At 42.6% G+C, this 18,370-nt stretch overlaps 1 protein-coding gene across 2 annotated transcripts in view; it reads right to left on the reverse strand.

Annotated features, from left to right (window-relative positions):
• Positions 1-18,370, reverse strand: part of pxdn (peroxidasin) — a 44,070-nt gene that overhangs the window by 21,881 nt on the left and 3,819 nt on the right. Inside the window, exons 2-9 of one of the 2 annotated variants that reach the window (XM_027275136.1) lie at positions 13,258-13,329; positions 11,994-12,065; positions 8,709-8,780; positions 6,466-6,537; positions 4,648-4,719; positions 3,405-3,574; positions 960-1,077; positions 328-497 (exon numbers count right to left, since the gene is read on the reverse strand). In XM_027275136.1, the coding sequence (XP_027130937.1) occupies positions 328-497; positions 960-1,077; positions 3,405-3,574; positions 4,648-4,719; positions 6,466-6,537; positions 8,709-8,780; positions 11,994-12,065; positions 13,258-13,329 (818 nt within the window). The remainder of the gene's footprint in view (positions 1-327; positions 498-959; positions 1,078-3,404; positions 3,575-4,647; positions 4,720-6,465; positions 6,538-8,708; positions 8,781-11,993; positions 12,066-13,257; positions 13,330-18,370) is intronic. The other variant, XM_027275137.1, reaches the window with a different exon arrangement.

Genomic DNA, 18,370 nt, shown 5'->3' on the forward strand with positions numbered 1-18,370 from the left:
GGGACATCCCAGTTATTTGACCTGTTGAACTCTGAAGGTAACCTCTGTCACTTCTGGCGCACACACCTCACGGAAAAAAAAAAAAGATTGAATATTGTTTCTTGACATACACACGATAAACCCAGACTAATTTGCACAGTACTGTCCAGAGTGACACCAAGTTGAACCAGGAAAACTCTTTTCAATCCAAACAAATACGAGAGATTGTGAATCCAGCTTCTTGGATTGGACACATTCCATCTAAAAGTGCAGATTCACATTTGCCAAATCTGGATTTTACAGGTTGTCTGTGATGAAGAGAGGTTGAGATCAAAAGCGGACACTTACAGGGGGCTCCAAAATACCGCAGTGTGACCTGTGAGGTCTTGACCTCCCCTGCCACGTTTTTGGCCATACACTGGTAGACTCCCTGGTCCGTCTCCCTAGTGTCCTGAATCATCAGCGTCCCGTCTTCCAGCAGGTTCAGACGACTGTCATCGCGCATGTTTAGTGCGTTGCTGTCAGGAGGGCACACAGGTACACATGACAGCTGATTAAACACAAATACAATCCATTCACAAACTGTGCTTTTCTAAACCTACACATCATCATTATAACTCCATTAGACATAACTGTGTAACTGATTCAAAGTGGGAATGGTAACACTAGAGCTTTTATTTATCCATTTTAAATGTCAACAATTTCTGGAATCTAAACACGTGCTCAATTTTTTAACTGGATTTGGCTAAAAAACAGACAGTGAAGTCTTTGAAAGTCTTTGGTTATGTAACAGGATCAAAGCATGAAGAGCAGGGCTGGAACAAAACGTTTGTTAATCGTTTCTGCATTGAGAACTTTTACTTTTAAAACTTGAAGCACACTTTTCTGATTATACTTACATACGATTAGTATTTTTATAGTGGGGCATTATTTCTTTTTGCTACAGTAAAGGATCCTCCACCACTGATTAAGTGTCTTACTTGTTCCTGAGCCAGATGATCTGTGGTTTAGGGTTGCCTTCAGCCCTACAGGTGAAGTACACGGTGTTCCCTGATGTAACATCGACATCCTGGGGCTCTGAGGTGATTCTGGGTACCTCTGAGGAAAAGGACCAGATAGGAGGATAGGAAGATAGTTACTCAGGTATGCATGTGAATACCTTCCCACCTTTTATATTTGTTGGCCACATGTAGATGTTTGCATTAACACACAGAGAAGCTTCCGAAATTCAGACTGAGAATGTCAGCCCATTTCTTCTCATGCATCCAGATCAGTCCACATTAGCACCGTGTTTTCTTGAGAAGGCTCATCAGATGCCGCTTGTGCAGGGGAGGTGGCACTTCATCTTTAAGGAGGAAGGCTGTTTTGACAGCTGTTCAACCCGCCGTGCATTGTTCTGCCCCGTTTACGGGGGAGAAACAAAGAAAACAAGGAGGGAGGTGGGGAATGGCTTCCACCACGTTTTTTAAGCGGACATTCTTCCTTCGCTGCCCGGCTATGCAGACAGATGAGGTGGAGGAGGGGGGGGTAGGGGCGTTACATTGAGCAAGAATGGGCAAGTCGGGGCCATCAAATTAGCTGCTGAGATTTAAAAGTGGTTGGGTTACAGTCAGCTGCCAACTGGCCTGCCTGGCTCAGACTGCAGCATTCATCGGGAGCTGGAAGAAACACAGAGCTAAGACAGTTGGATTTACTGCTACAGGAGCTAACCGCCTGTTATAGAAACCAACTGAAAATTGGCATTAAAGAGACGCTCTCTTCTCTACTTGCAGTGTTAAAAAGTATAAAAACACCTAAACCCGTGCTGTATCCCTTCCCTCATCTTTTCTTATATAAAACTGTCACTCTCTCAATGCTTGGAAAATGGCAATAAAACGTTCACATACATTGAAGCTGCGGTCGAGTTAAACTCACGTCACTCACGACGGATTTTAACAGAAACAAGTTTTCACAGCAGAAGAAAAACGTCTGACTGATTTTCGTAGAAATATATCTAAAACCACTTCTACTAACCACAGCTGTTCTTCCTATGAGCTCACTTTTATAGCCACATGACTTCAACAGATATCCTTCACTCTCTTCACTGCACCGTTTTATGACTATTCTATATTTGGGAGACAAGACTATATGTGAAATATATTTATCCATCTTTCACGATGTATTAAAGTTATAATAAGTAAGATCACATGACTACTGACATGTGACCATAGCATCCAAGTATGACCTGGCTCCAACGTCGTATTCTGCATTCAAAAGCAATCAAGAAACCCTGGATGCTAAATTCAAAGAGATCAATTCTGCCATCCAAACGTAAGATTTTAAAGCTGTGTTAATTCTCTGGATGATGACTTGGAAAAGAAAAAATGGCTGGTTATGGAATCATCCAACAAGTGACACTCCTTCACCGTCACATTGATGACAGTGAGTAGAAATACTAACAAAGATAAATAAGAAGAATAATAGGCCTGAAGGTTGATATGGAGGCAGAAGATTTAACTAAATGATTGGGTCACATATTTCATGCCTGGGTGAGAACAATCCTCCATCTGTGGCCATGCCCGAATCCAGAGGATCCCCCTGCCAACATCATAGTCTGTCTGAGACAAGCAAAAGATCCTGGCCCCTGGTCAAAGCAACCTTTTTGAATTATTGGAGTATAATGAAATAACTCAGGATTGGAATATAACATCCGGCCACACTCATTGTTCTTACATGTAAAAAGGAGTCAATGCTTCTGCTGAACTAGTGCACGTGAAGCTACCCAGAGTTAAAGCCACGTTCAGACAGGAACAGGGAATAATAATAATAACTATAATCTCTGGCAGTGGCACAAGTCCTTCTGGACAGACGTGTTTAATGAATATAAACCTTCCTCTATGTCCTGTTGGTTGCTTACTGGGGTGTACGGCTGCACAGTGGTGGTGGAAAAAAAAGGGGCTAGGGTTGAATAATAGACCCCAGCACCAACATATCATAGATAAACTGAGCAGCTGCTGGTGGTCTGATCCTGGGGAAACCAGAGGACACATTGGGGGGTGGGGGACCAGAGACACAGCTGTGGTGTATGAAGCGTAAAACAGCTGGGTGCCTGAAGATCTCAGACACAAAGAGAGGATACACCTGTGTATGTGTCTGTGTGTGGGTGTACGTGTGAGACAGTGACTAAGCATACCTTTTATTTGCTGGCAGGAAGGTTGGAGCTTTTGTATGCATACAGAGTTGTGGTTTAAGTTAGTCAGCGCATATAGGAACATGAAACTACTCAATAAAACTGGGCTTGGAACAGCGGATCAATTTATACCCCCAATGACACCCCACACTGATCTAAATCCAGGATTGTCCCCGTTTTGAAAGTGCCAACAAACATTTTTAATATTCCACAACTAAAAGTTCAGTGAGAATCCAGCATTTTTTGTTCCCCGTACCACAGTTGAGCTCCTCAGCGGTGAGCGTTGCCACCGATCTGCCCTGCAGGCGGCTGGGGTAGTCGCAGGTGGCAGCAGCCTGGGCATTGCCTGACTCAGCATACTGCTTCAGCAGGTCAGCCAACCACAGCAGCTCGCAGTCACAGTTTAATGCATTGGAATCCAGTCGCCTGAACACACAGACAACATGCACAGACACATATACACGTAGTGAGTGAGTCCATACGTGAAGCATACAGGATATGTAACTGTGGAGTTGTGCAAGAAAGCGGTGTCGTTTAAACCCTGTCTGGCAGTTTGTTAACTAACACTGGTCTGGCATAGCATGGCCCAGCACAGCTCAGTCCAGACACTGGGGCTCAGCGGGGACATATTGGAAGACACTCTCCTCCTGCCGTGGGAAACTATCTCCCTGCTTGGCCTCGTCCTCTGGTAACTGATCCAGCTTTCAGCTCCACCACAATGTGTCTATTATCCATGACATGGTTTTCAGAAAATTTAATTGGCATGGTTTTATATTGGTGGGACTCTGTGAAGCTCTCTTTTTAATAAACTAGTTTATAAGAAAAGTGTGTTATGAACAAATTTGATTTTAGATCACACATGTCATTTCAAGGCCCAAGTGATTCTTTATATATCCCCCAACACTGAATGTTAAATTCAGACAGAAGTCTACTGCAGTTTCTCTTTTTGAGCACGCAAGCCTGGGATCTAACAAATACTAAAAGGTCATTTATGGTGGAGACAAAAGGGAGAAAACAATGGGAAGAGGCCAAACCACTGCTTGTTCTTCACTGCCTGTTGGCTGGAGAAGGAAGGAGGTTGAAGCAGAGCTCTTGCCTCATGTTGTCTTATATTTCATGGAAAATTAAGCATGTTTCGTGCAATTTTCTTGGCTTTTATTGCCATATCTCATCCTCGGTTAACGCACCTTGAATTTCCCCCGTGTATGAAACAAGCTCTTTAAATAAAGCTGCCTTACACAATCCCAATCTGCACTGTAGCTGACTCATAGAAGGAGAATCGTAAAACTATGAGATGGACTGGGCTAAATTGAGCCTTGTTATGGAAACCATGTCGCAGTCAAAAAAGCGTGAGAACAGTGTAGTGTGGTTACACGGCATTTACAAACAGACCTCGCTTGATACTGGGTGTCATGGGAGTAAACTACAGAAATTGACAGAGACATGCATTCTCACACAGATGTATTTTCAGTGGTTGTTAGGGACTTTTTTCCACTTACAATCGCTTCATGGCCTGAAGATGCGAGAAGGTTCCCGGGACGAGCTGGGTGATTCTGTTGTTGTGCAAAAACCTGAGGGAGAGAGAGCGAGTGAGATGATTCATTAGTGTTCAGAACTGTAGCTGTATAACCAGCCTGAAGAAGTACCCAAAGAATTCAATAATCAAGTCTCGATTATGAGTAACGAATAAACAGAAATAACATTTTTGAGAAGATTCCCCAAACTAATAATCATGAATATCTTTAGACAAATATTTTGAATGCATTTTTTTAAAATTTCAAACCATATTCCATTTTCCAAACAATATAAGCATCTTTCCAGTCACGCAATGAAAGCTTGTATTCCTGAGCTAAAAGCAGACATCAGAAGAGTTTCCGGTTTATGTAAGGCTCCACCAAATACCATTCCCCCAAAACTATTTATTCTTAAATGACTACAAATCAGAATAGTCTGTAGATGATCTGCAGTTCGTCAGTTTCAATCTCTACCAGGAGGAAACCCTTCAACAGATATGACTGCTTGACCATGACCATGGACATATTCCCCAACAAGCCACTCGGAGTATGCATCTGGGAATTCCTCCTCCCTCTGTTCCCCCACTTTTGCAGGTGTCCCTCCCTTCTTCTCGTCCTCTCCAGAGACTGAGAAGTATGGATATACTGGGCAGCCACTGGCCCATAAACAGGAACAATGAAACAGGAATTTAACAGGACTTTCTTCAGCCCTCAGACATCTGGTGGAGAGTTTTAGAAGCAGAGGCGACGTCACATCTGCACGTTTTCGGGAAAGTTCAGAACATACGCAGGAAGTGCTTGTCACTAAGACTACATATATATCCGTTTTAAATCATGTATAAACATCACTGATTACTTGTTTATTGACACAAGCTAATGACATGTTAACTGTTAACATTATTAGACATCCGATTATGGATTACTGTGTACAGAGAATATCACTACTAAACTGAATATGAAGCTCTCACATGAAGATAAATTCACACAGACTTCACAAGTAGTAAATAAAGATAATTGGAGTTTAACTCCAACAGAGCAGGTGTAACCCATTACAATATTACAGATAAATATTATTGCAGTTATAATCAAATGTCTGTGGTGAACACCATGTTCAGAGTTTGCTCCTATCTGTGATTGCAATTAGCTCAGCGCTGTGTTTAATGAGGCCAAGATGTGTTCTCAGTCAGCCCAGTCCAGGACTCTGATTCAAAGTTGTGATCTCAGCTCCCTCTTGGTTTCTTTTTCTCTGTCTGATTGTCCCACTGTGAGTGTTTCTGGAAGCAGTATAATTAGGAAAAGAATTGACAAAACAATTTATTCCAATACGTTTCCTGACACAGCCCGAGTTCTCTATGAACTACAGAGTGAAAGGAGCGCTTACATCATCTCACAGCCCCGACAGGACAAACAAAATTAGTCTCCTGGGGGCTTAATATAAGCCAGGGATCAAGTCCCAGAATCTGCTATCATCACTGTAATATTGTTTGAAGCAACAACAACTCCGCTTCAGAGGCTTATTAAGAGTCATTTGACTGTATGGATTTATAGCTGACATTTTGCTGCATTCTGGTCAGGACCTGCCTGAGTTGACACTTAATTCCATATTAAGTACATCTTGCTCATTACTGCTTTCTGGTTTCTATCAAATGTTCTGTTGAACCCAGATGCAGCAGTAGATCTATTAAACCTTTTTGATTTATGTGAGAAAATCTGAGTTGGAAATGTCTTTTTCCTCCAGAGAGGATTGTGTGTGAACACACTTCAGGAATCTGAGGGGCGAAAGGTCATACTGGATGAACTTACAGTCGTTCCAGCTTTGGTAGGTGAGTGAATGATTCTGGTTCCAAAGACTCGATGTTGTTGAAGTGCAGGTACCTGGAGGAGAACAAAGTATAGACAGAGAACATTAAAACATTTAGTAACTTTATTTGTCCCCAGTCATCCCTGTTCACCTGTCCAACCCTGACACTTCATGTTACTAAGATAACAGAGAGAAGTGATATACAGATGAATGCTGACAGACTGCAGGAATGTGCACATCAGGCATTCATCTTAGGCAGTTGATATACAGGGTCTGAGTTTGAAATGAGATGCCCACAGGTGAAAAGCAAGTATTACGATTATCTCGTGGAATGCAAACATAATTTATGCCCATGAAAGCTGAGAAAACATAAATCAAACCCATATGCTAACAAATAAAACGTGAGGGAAATGAAATTCAACCGATGGCTGAACATAACTGTAAGGGTTCAGTTGGGTATCTGCTTGTTTTGACGGGGAAAGCAACACTCATAGTAGCTGCAGTAACAAAACAGACAGACAGAGACAGACTAAAGCAGCACAGGACGTAAAATAAAATGTAATATTTCTCCAACGCAAGAAAATCCAGTTTAGTTTTTGTCTGTAAGTATATCTCAGCTGTTGATTCTTAGCTGTGTTTTTTTACAGGCTGGGCTAGACCATCCAGCATTATGTCTTTGGGTGTTGCCTAAAATATGTGTTGTAGCGGGGCCAGAATAGAAAATCACAACACAGTCCAGACAAGCTAAAGACAGAAAGGTTTAATGAAGCCAACAGTGAATTAATTTTAGAGCCACTTAATCCCCTCTCCTCCAGGATGAATCAACACCCCACACCGGTTATTTTGTTACACACTTTAGCTGGCAACAAGATCAAATCAATAAAGCCTTAAGAAGCCCAGAAAACATCCTACTTTATATTCATGTTTATGACCACCCTCCTATACTTCCTGACAAATCCCCTGCTGATAAAACATCAACAGATGAGCGGAGGCGGTGGGTCATACAGGAATGTAAGTTGCATAGGTCTCTGGAGTTGTTAATTCCCCCCCAAAGAAGCGTGTGACTACAGGCTTTGGCATCTGTTACCCAGTGGGGATGTAAAAGAACTATTAAAATGTATGCAATCTGGCTCAGAACTTGTCACCCACATATAAAACCTTTCATTATTGTAGCGAAATTCAAAACAGCTGCCAGGCATGGAGCCTGATGCTGGAATTGGTTTGACTTGGTGAATTAGCCATTTGTTCTCTGTTAATGTAGCTACAGAGAGGTACAGTAAGTCAAGGTCTCCTCCGAGAGGACAGAAAGCATCATTAGCTGAGGAGAAAGGTGCACGGCAGCCAATTTGGTTGATATAATGACATGGTGGATTATCAACATACTACAGGGATCATTTCTGCTAACAGTGGTCTTAACACACAATTCATATTTATAACATCAATCAACAATGTGCTAATGTGATACAACATGAGAGGTTTTTCTTGTAAAAGCAGCACAGGACTAACAAGTAACAAGACTCTATCACACAAACTAAACACACAGAATGCACTAGGATTTTCTCACAAATAAACACTTATAGCAGATTACGGCGAATCAGAGCAGAGGAGTGGTTTCCGCAGTAGCGGGGAAGACGTAAATGCAAACCGAGCTTTGCTCTAAAGCAGAAGCTCTGACTCCAGCGCGACGCTGTGAGCGCTACTTTGCAGCACGGTTGCGAGATGTATCATGCTTTAAAGCTTCGCATCGGAGGTTTGGGGGTGGCGCATATCTGTCGTCCTGACCACAAGACATGCGACTCATGCAATAAGGGGTCAGAGAGGGTCAGCGCGGCATACAAGGGTGCACACACGGCATGCATGGTGGTAGTGAAGATTGGGGGGTGGGGGGGTCGCACGTAGGCGGAAGGGTGGAGGGGTGGAGGGAGGACAGGGTGTCACTGTAATGCAAACTAACTTGAACAGAGCCTCTCATGATGCCTGTGTAAGGCCTACACAGTCATGTCGCAAAGCATTCATCACAGCTCGGAGAATGATGCCACCATCTGTAACACGCATGGCACTGTTACATCCAATGACTTAGTTTATAAATGGCTTATGACCAGGTGGACCTTACAAGGCTTCATGAATTGTTCACAGCAATCTTTCAGGGAGGAAGGAGGTAGAGGTATTTTTACAGACGGAGAGACAGTAGGTGGGAGGAGGAGCGAGCAGAAGGGAAAGGTTGACGAGGAAGTTGGTCACTTACAGTTGCTCAAGAGAGACAAGCCCCTTAAATGCTTGTCTGTCAATTGATTGGATTTCATTCTTGTACAAATAGCTGAAAGGAGAGATAATCAGTAACATTAGTAACACACACACACACACACACACACACACACACACACACACAGGATCATCTGAATTCTGCCTGGTTATTATAAGAGAAAGCAGAAAGGATCTGATCAAGGACTGTTGAGTCATCATCAATGGACAAACAATACATGACATCACAACTTCCTCGTGTGTCAAATCTTTTCTCCACGTCTCCACTTTTCTCAACGACTAACACTTGAACTTGAAACAGGTCGAGGTAATATGCAGCCTGTACGGGATCAACGTGGTGTTTCAGCACACGGAAAGAACGTCGACGCGTCCACGTCTTTCCCTCCATCATACATGTTGTAAAGAAATGTGATACTGGAGAAACAATGGCTTACAGCTGTTCGTCCTTTCATCTCCCATCCCTCCGTTTCACTTCTCTTCTCATGAGAGATTCAGATTTTTTCACAGCAGAAGTGAAGCAAGGTATGGAAAAAAACATCCTCTCTTTATCATTTTATGCCCTCACCGTGTCTATGCTATCAAGTTTCTTATCACAGAAGATCTATACAAGGTTAGAGTTGACGAGACTTCCATGGTATGATTACTGTCTCTGAAAGTATACTATACAGTATTACACAGTTCTTTTCAGTGGTTACCCTTAAAGGAATGAAAACATAACACTTTATTAGAATTTCACAAAATATTACATATTATATATTTAAGAAAACTAATGCAGTAGAATTCAATACTGTAGATAAACTGACTGACTTTTTATTTAGATATATATATATATATATGTATATATATTGCTGCAATACTACTTCCAAGATTGTCATTCATTCATGTTCGTTCCTTCTACAAGGAAGCTACTGACAACAAACTTAAACGTTTATTACATTTCTAAGCAGAGCAATCCTTTAAGAATGATGACGGTAATAAAACTCAGATCGTTAAGTATAATCTGTTCAGTTTAGTGACAATTATGTAACCAGATGTATTGTAATATTATTACTATTGTAATAACTTGCAAGTGGCTAACTGACTTTAAATTTTAGCTTCACTTTCCAGAAGTGATGAAAAACACTGCAGGCTTGTGTGTGTGCGTGTGTGTGTGTGTGTGTGTGTGCATGTGTGTGTGTGTGCTTGCATGTGGGGTTTACATGAGAAGATGGATTTGAAAATTGTGGGCTTCACTTCAATGCTCAGATATGATTTAGTGGTAAGACTCAACAAAAAGTAGACAGTATGCACTTGAACAGCAGCCTGCCTGTAACCAGAAAATATGTCTGGTTGAGCGTGAGGAGGATTTGCCCTGACTGCTGCTGATCACTTCACTAAATGATCAATGTTACATGCTAAACTAATGTAAGCATGTAGTGAAGGAAACTGGGAATGCAACTGAATAAATGGAAGAGGATAAATTAAACAGTGAAGGGTTCCCACAAACTCTGACCTCTGTTTGACTTGTTTATGGAGGTGGTCGTGGGAGGAGGGGGGCTAGATAGATAGTCACTGTACCATTAGGTTTGTGGTGCATGAAAGATAACAGGGAGTGAACTTTATCGGGGTCCAAAGGAAGTGAAGAGGTGAGATGGGAGATACAATCTAGCCCCCCAGCTATAGAAAACAGAATTAGCAGGAAGAGAGAGAGGTGTGTGTGTGTGGGGGGGGCCAAACAAAAACCAAAAACCCCAACCCCAAAATCCACCTCACCAATAAACAAAAAACAACAACCTTACAAAAACCAAAAACAAAAAAAAACCCAAAAAACACCCTCTCAACCTACAACCTCACCCTAATCACAAAGGTTGGTGCAGGCTTCAGATCAACTCTGCTTTAAAGCCAGTTAGCCTCTGTAATTAAAATAGTTACTAAACAGCCAGAGGATCTAATTACAACATAAAGAGCGGGGGAGTACGCTGGGAATGTGTATGTTTGTGTCTAAGCCTTTACATCCCTTCTACTCACCTCCTCCTCCTCCCACCCTGGAGCTGATACAGATGATCTAAGTCTACAGTGCATGTACAGTATGAGCGGGGCAGTGATGTAACAGAGAGACGTGTAGCCTTTACCAGCCATAAGCAGACAACTTTATCTAAAGACAGACAACCATAGACTGTATAAAAAAACACGCACGTAGTCTCGGTGATGTCCTGGTTTCTGAAGAGTGTGGTGGCTGTGGCTGTCGCCATTTTAGCAGTCCTGCCTCCTGACTTGTAGTGTGGGTGGAGCCGAGGCGGACTGAATAAAGCCTGATTACTAAAACAAGCTACCTGTAACGGCACCAACCCCTGTCAATCAAAGCGTCCCTGCTCTTAATTCTGCATAACTTTAAGTCTTAATATAATCTGAACAGGTGAGTTGTATATAAATTCACCCTCAGTACAGTTGTCATGAAATTAGCTATAGAGACCAAAACTGTTTTTTGTACCAGGCTGTAAACATGTTTATTTCTGCTGTGAAGTTGGACATTTGAACATGGGGACTTACGGAGACTGACTCAGTTCTGGAGCCAGCCTCAAGTGGACGTTTGAGGAACTGCAGTTTTTGACACTTCCTGTGTTGGCTTCACTTCACAGACATGAAGGTTGCCAGAGTTAGACAACGCAAAATGTCATCTTTAGTCTCAAAATGTTCACATCTCACTAAACAGAGAACACCATGTGAAGCTATTAAAAATGCCCTTCACTATCAGAGTGCTGTACGTGAGTCCAAGCCGGGGAATCAGATCATATCTGACTGTGAGCACAGACAGTGCTCTCACCACGACGGAGGCCAGTGGGATGATAATGTAAGTGACTAACAAGCGAGCACACTACCCTTCTCATAGAAGCCTCAAGGCTACACACGCCTCAAATATCTGTTCCCGGCTCTGCCTCCAGGTCAAGACTTCCAGACACATAAGTACAGGGGATCAGACAAAGGGAGACTTTTCATTGATGCATTTTCCGCACACTGACTGCACTGATATATTTTCACTGACTCAGCAGTCTGGGAACATCAGCTGTCTTCCACTTTTACAGTGAATGCTGTTTTTTGTTTTTTTCAACTCAACTAGTGTCGGACATGTTTCACCATGCTTCCTCTTCTGTTGACTGAACACAGAGTGAACTGAACAGAGTCCTTTAGCCTGTAAAGTCTGACAGAACAAAGAGACACTGCCACACTGAGCCAAGATCTATCACTTGACCTCAAAAGCAAAGCCAAATTAACACAATGGCAAACTTACAGATATTTGAGGTTTTCCAGGTCTTCGAATGCCCCCCTGGGGATCCTTCGTATATGATTGTTGTTGAGGAGGCTGTGAAGAAGACACCAGGGGGTTATTTAGTGTTCATAAGACAGACAGTGAGTTTGTTCCTGGCTAATTCTACGTGGAGTGTGCTTTGTCTAAATCAAGACAAGATGCAGGATCTTGTGATTCACAGCTGTTTGCATCAGTGCATCAAACATATGTGCACAGTTCAACATTTTGGTGTTAATGTGTGTGATTTTTCTACCAAACAAACTTAAAAAACTTACTTTACATACGTTTCTGTCTGTACAATAGTAAAACTGGACATGTAGCTGTAGTTAAAAGACAAAGACATGCATAAAGCCCTCAGCAGTCTGCATGGCTGGCTGGCTGGCTGGCTGGCTGGGCTTTTCTCCTGCCTTAAGGCACTTTCTTCACTTTGAAATGTAATCTGAGCCACTATATCCGTGCCCTGCACATATTCTCATGTTTATTAACTATCAGGGATACAGAACCGGATCTATTATCTTCACTTTTAGCATTACACTAACTAACTGATTTTTGCACATTTCTACACCGCACCACAGCATGCACAGATGAAAAGGAGAAAGCATCTCAGTAATGTTTGCAAATATTTGAATGAGGTGACAGTGCTTTTGATTTATTCTGTCAGCCTAAAATCCGGCCTGTCATCGTATGACTACAGCTGAAACTGAAGCGTGCGCACAAATTTGGAGAGGGTCCTTAAACTAACATGTTGCCAGTGAAAAACGCACACAAAAAATAAATAAAAAAAACTTGGAACGTTTGGGCTCTATTAGCTTAGCAATGCACCATCTAGCACGCTGGACATATGATAAATAGTCCTGTGGGTGGAAGTGGAAAAATAAATTCCTCACAGATTACAAGCTGACCTACATGTGTGAAACCACAGCAGAACAGAGCAAGAATTTGCCTGTGTGTGTGTGTGTGTGTGTGTGTGTGTGTGTGTGTGTGTGTGTGTGTGTGTGTGTGTGTGTAATACAAACAGGACTTTCTAGGGAAGTGACAGTCATTCCACAGAGTGCCGTTTTGGCTGTTTTTAAGGAAATGGGCTTGATTAATTTTCAACAGAAACCCAGTCTTCTTGATGTATTGAATTTTCTTACCAACAGGATGCCACTGGTGTAAAATATTAGTTGGGAAACGCAGAAAGAAGTTATATCATACGCAGACAACAGTTCACAGTGGTGCGTGCAGAGCGGGGACAAAGACTTACAGTGTGTTGAGGTTCTTTAATCGTCTAAAGGAACCTGGTTGTAAATCCTTGATTTTGTTGAACCTCAGATCTCTGTGGAGCAGAAGGAAATACATTCATATTGAGAAAAGTATATCATTAAGTATATTGTAGAGGGCAGCTGCACATAAATTCAATAGTTATACTTGGAAGATTTCTTAATGTGTGGAAAGCAATCCACTGCAGAGCCTTGGTGTAATAATCCTGAAGGATAATTGGACACATTAGTCATCGCACAGGAATGCCTTTGTCAAGCTTTAATCATGGGGGCAGATTTACATAACATTTGCCCCAAAGATAACAATCACAGGGTTAGTCGCAGCAGTCAGCAGGATTCAGTATCTTTCCCCTTTACCGTCCTAATTTAAAGAGGCTGTGTAATGATAACAATATATCTCCACGTGACACTAATCACTCTCGGGTTTTTAAAACAAGACGTCTGTGCCATGAAAGTGACAAGCTAAAGAGCCTGATACTGCATTTATCCCCGCGAAGGTGAAATCATTCTTAACCCCATGTGGCATTAGCAGCCACAAAATGACAAGTTATGTGAAACCGGAGCATTTCATCTCAACAGTGATGTTATGTTTGTGGAACTTTCGGCTCTTAAGTCATCTGACCTTCAGCTGAGCTTCTTTTTTTTTTTTTTTTTTTTTTTTTGCTAAGTGTATTTTTACAAGAAGAAATTCTGCGAGCGGAACCGGCTATTCATGCATGGTATGTACTGGTGCTTTAACCCACAACACAGCTATGGCTGGACACTGGCGTCCTGACAGAGAGATGTACTGAAACACACCCCAGCCAAAGAGAAAGAGAGCGTTTGGGTGCAACCATATAGCAGATTTATTACTGCACAGATGAAAGGGAGAACTTCATCAGCCCTTCTTCTCTAGAAAGCTCAACTCCCCCAGCAACAGCTTGGACTGTCTACCAACATTCTTGTTAGCCAATGACCTTACAAAGTAAATACTGTGAGACTGGGTCACACAGACATAACATACTTTGCTGATTATGCAAGACTGTCAAGACGCCAGGGTGATGAGATTCTTGAGATCAGGCTTCTTATTCAGTTTGGAAAAAACAGCTTCACCATCACTCCTTTTCTGTCTGACCCAACCTTTGATGCTGCGATGCACACAGATTGAATCTGGACGCTGCATTTATCCATTAGCTCAGCATTCGTCTTGTCTATTTCCCTCTATGCGCAAACAGGCAACGCAGCACAAAGCTATACATTCCTGAGTTTTTTTTGGCTTTCTTATATTTCTGCGAAAAATGTGGGTCGAATAATAAAATCAACTGATTTCATAGCCAGTGAAATGTTTATGGGTCATTCGGTCTGTAAAAGCCTTCACATATGGATCCAATCAGAGGAGAGTCCAACTTTTTCATACGCTCACTTCCTTTCATATAGGCTGCGAGCTGGTGCAAAGAATTCACTCAAACGGCTCTTGTGTAACTGACAAGCTCTGCGTGCAACGTCCTTCAGCCGCGGCCGTACTGTTGCTTCTGGCGCGCGCCTGTGTGTGAGAAATGTCATTAAATCAAGATTTCAGAATAAAACTGGGGCTTATCGTAATTTTTTTTTTTTTATTCAAAAGCTTCTGAACTTTGAAGCAAACCTCACAGTCTGAGCGGTTTGAGCACTGAGGCAACAAAGCTGTCAAAAACGAAAAGAAAAAAAAAGAGGGGTGAAGAACAGGGACCACTGCTATGTGAAGAGGTACGACACTCTTAGGAAAAAACAGCTCTATACCGTGCAGGGTGCAGAGTGCACTGTCCCGACATGCTGAGGCAGGGGCTGTCCTGCCTGAACTGCCTCCAGTTGTGAGGGATGAAGACGAGGAGGAGGAGGAGGAGAGCAGGGCTACGTGCCGGTTCAGGTTGCATACATGAAAGCAATGATTGTGATTTCTACTGAGATAAATTCAAAAGTCTAAACAGTATCCTGTTATAATGACCTAACAGCACACGTACAGTAGCGCATACTGTCTATTGAAATCCCCTTCAAACCGATTACCATGACGACACTCGCTGTTGTTGGAAGTTTGTTAACTGACTCACTTGAATGGTGGTTGTTATTTTGGCTGCGTGCGTGCTTGTGTCTCCCTTTCTTAGCAGAGAAGGCTAAATAAGGTCAGGCGGAGTGTTTAAAGCATCAGCTGTCGATGGAAGGCGAGGCTCAGCTGATCACAGTGTCCTGGAGGTTTCGGAGCCGGTGACATCACATGTATCTCACGCTCGCAGCTTTTGATTATAGCACCCCAAACTGTGCTGCGCGTTCATTGTCTTGTCTGGGATATGTTAATATAAAGTGTGTGTGTGTGTGTGTGTGTGTGTAAGAGCCAAAACCTGACCCCGCCCATCCATCATAACCCAAAGACAGCGATTTAAGACACTAATCCATCAGATATACACTAACACCAGCATGAAAGCAAACGTCAACAATCCCTTCTCTACAATTAAACAGGATGTTGTGACTATACAGGAACAAAATGGTCTGTAAAGTGGTTTTGTTTACGGTCAGGGGAGAAACAGCAGAATAGAATGAGTCAGTGGACAAAAGGAAAAAAAAACAGGAAGTATGCAGGACATTTACTAAACAAGCAAAGAGTTTACTGAGCGTCTGGAGAAGGCTAAGATGCTGTCATAAAAAAAAAATGAAATAAATAATAATAATAAATGAGCACAGACTGAGATCTTAAGATATTTGTTCCGGGACTTAAATAAGTCTGTTAACTCCCATTAATGTGTTTTGATGGCACAGAGCCAGAGGGAACCATAAAACAGCGAGGCTAACAAGCCTGCAGAGGGGTGGACCAACTATTCTGGGTTTTTTTTTTTTGCCTAAACCTAAAGCCTGAAAGTGAACAGCTTTCCCAGCTCAGTAATGAAGGAGCCATGGGAATTTGATGCCAACAGCGCTGATACAGTGAGGACGGAACAAAAGGCTGATTTGATTTCTTTTGGAAAACAAAGAAATTTGTCATTTACCCACACAGGACGGTAGGCCCATAATTTAACATGCAGCGCTGATAAGAAGGGAACAAACGGACAAAGGGAGCTGACTTTTACATCAAAATAAAAATAGCATGGAGAGTTACTCCTGAAGAGAGACTGAATGCATGGAGTTCATTTGTTTTGCAGCTTTTGGCAACACACTAAACTCAAGCCTTAAACATTTCTCAAAAGATAATTAGAATGACCTATTTCCAGACAATGCTGACGCTCTGCCCACAGTGTTTTGGGGCGTTCTGTGCATAACAGACACTGAGGTCCAGTGAGTGCACCGAGGAAAACTAGGGACAGAGTAACTCAGGCCCCACACAGGACGACTACACTACCTACTCGATGGGTTACGATGTAAAACGGCAGCAGACTACGTCTACATAGAGCCGCCTATATTTTGAAACTTTAAAAACCCACGAACAACATGAAGAACCACTTTCAGCTGGAAAACACCAAAACTGGGACAGCCGGCCCAGCTCAACATAAACACAGGTGCTGTATGATTCATTTTTAATGTGTGTGTTTCCCTTAAAAAAAGACAGAAAGCTGTCTTCCACCTGTGACTACATCACAGACGCAGCTGGTGACTCTGCTGAGTCCCAGCCGGTTTGCTCTCTGTGCGACCACCTGCACTGTGCTCTTTATAAGAAAGTATAAAGTAGCTATACATTACACAAACGCTGCACATTAACCAGAAGTGAGTCACAAAGCTGCAGTTATTATAACTGAAACTTTGTGACTTCAGCGAAGGTCTGCTGTCAGATCAATAGGTGACCGCGTCTGTCTTTTTTTTGGACAACAGTGACACTGACAGGTCTGTGAGGGAAGAGTAACACAGTGTCATCACTGTCAATCACAGCAGTGCTGGACTGGTTTCGATGTGGGCGACAGAAACGGTGACGGTAACGAGGAGAAGGCTGACGTAAAACCTGCAGAAACCCGTGGGCCTGTGACCAATTGCACCACCAAAAAGCAGAAACTGGTGCAGTGGAAGACATTGTGATTTCCAACAACAATATGTGCCCACCAAATCCTGCACACAGGTGGTGTGAATGAGACTAATATGGCCAACCTCAACATGAAAAACAGCAGGCAGTCAATGTGTTTTCAGTTTCTGGACTCGTATGAAGACAAAAATCACAGGCACAGTAAAACGTTTGTGGACCACTGTGCTGATGAGTTTGTAACTCAGCTGTCAGACTCTGGCTATGATGTATATATCATGTTCTGCTCAGATGTGTCCACGTGAGATTAAATAATCAACCAAGTATCTGTCATCTCTGCAAACCATGACATTTACCATGCAGTTTCAACAGTTCTGTGTTTTCACAAAGCAAACACAAATATGATGCAGAGCTGTGCAAATGGAGACTATAGCTGCAAGGAAAATTTCAAAAGAGGTTTCTGTAAATTCTTGTCTGAGCCAGGACGACGAGTGAACCTGGCTGCTGCCCAATTCAGCCAGCATCTGAGTGCCATGTGTGGACCTCTCCTCTCGTTCTCTCCCCCCCCTAGTCGAGGGAGTCGTTTGGCTTTGTGACACATGCCCAAGTGGGTTTGCCAAGGACTCTCGGGCCGTGCGTGAGTCATTCTTAGTTAAACAAGAACATGGCTGGCTCCTCGCTTGGTTTGTAGGAACAGTGAACCAGGACCTCCAAACATGGCTGCGATGGTTCTCTGCAAAACACATCCTGTGTAAAAAATGACAAGGATTTGTTTCTCGTCAGGGGAGTGCTGGTGCAGAGCAGGAGCCTATCAAAATCCTGCAGAGCCAGAAGGATTTGGACTTGATTTGAAAAGAAAGACTCACTCTCTCTCTCTTTTTTTTTATCTAGAGAGTACAGTCACTACTATGACCGAAAACAGACTCACAGTCTCAGCCTTTTTTCCTCACTCTGACTATCATGGCAGATGATCGGGTTTATTCTGATGATCAATTTTATCACCTACTTACTTTGACGTACCCCAAAACGCCATTTCAAACAGTCACACTCAAAGTACTTAGTTATGAGTCACAATATGTTTTCTGAAGTATCCTTGGCCTCCACGAAGAACAGTATTCCTTCCATCACAGTAGTTTTATCAG

The sequence above is a fragment of the Larimichthys crocea genome, chromosome XXIV (genome assembly GCF_000972845.2).
Source record: "Larimichthys crocea isolate SSNF chromosome XXIV, L_crocea_2.0, whole genome shotgun sequence".
In the NCBI taxonomy this organism is placed as follows: domain Eukaryota; kingdom Metazoa; phylum Chordata; class Actinopteri; family Sciaenidae; genus Larimichthys; species Larimichthys crocea.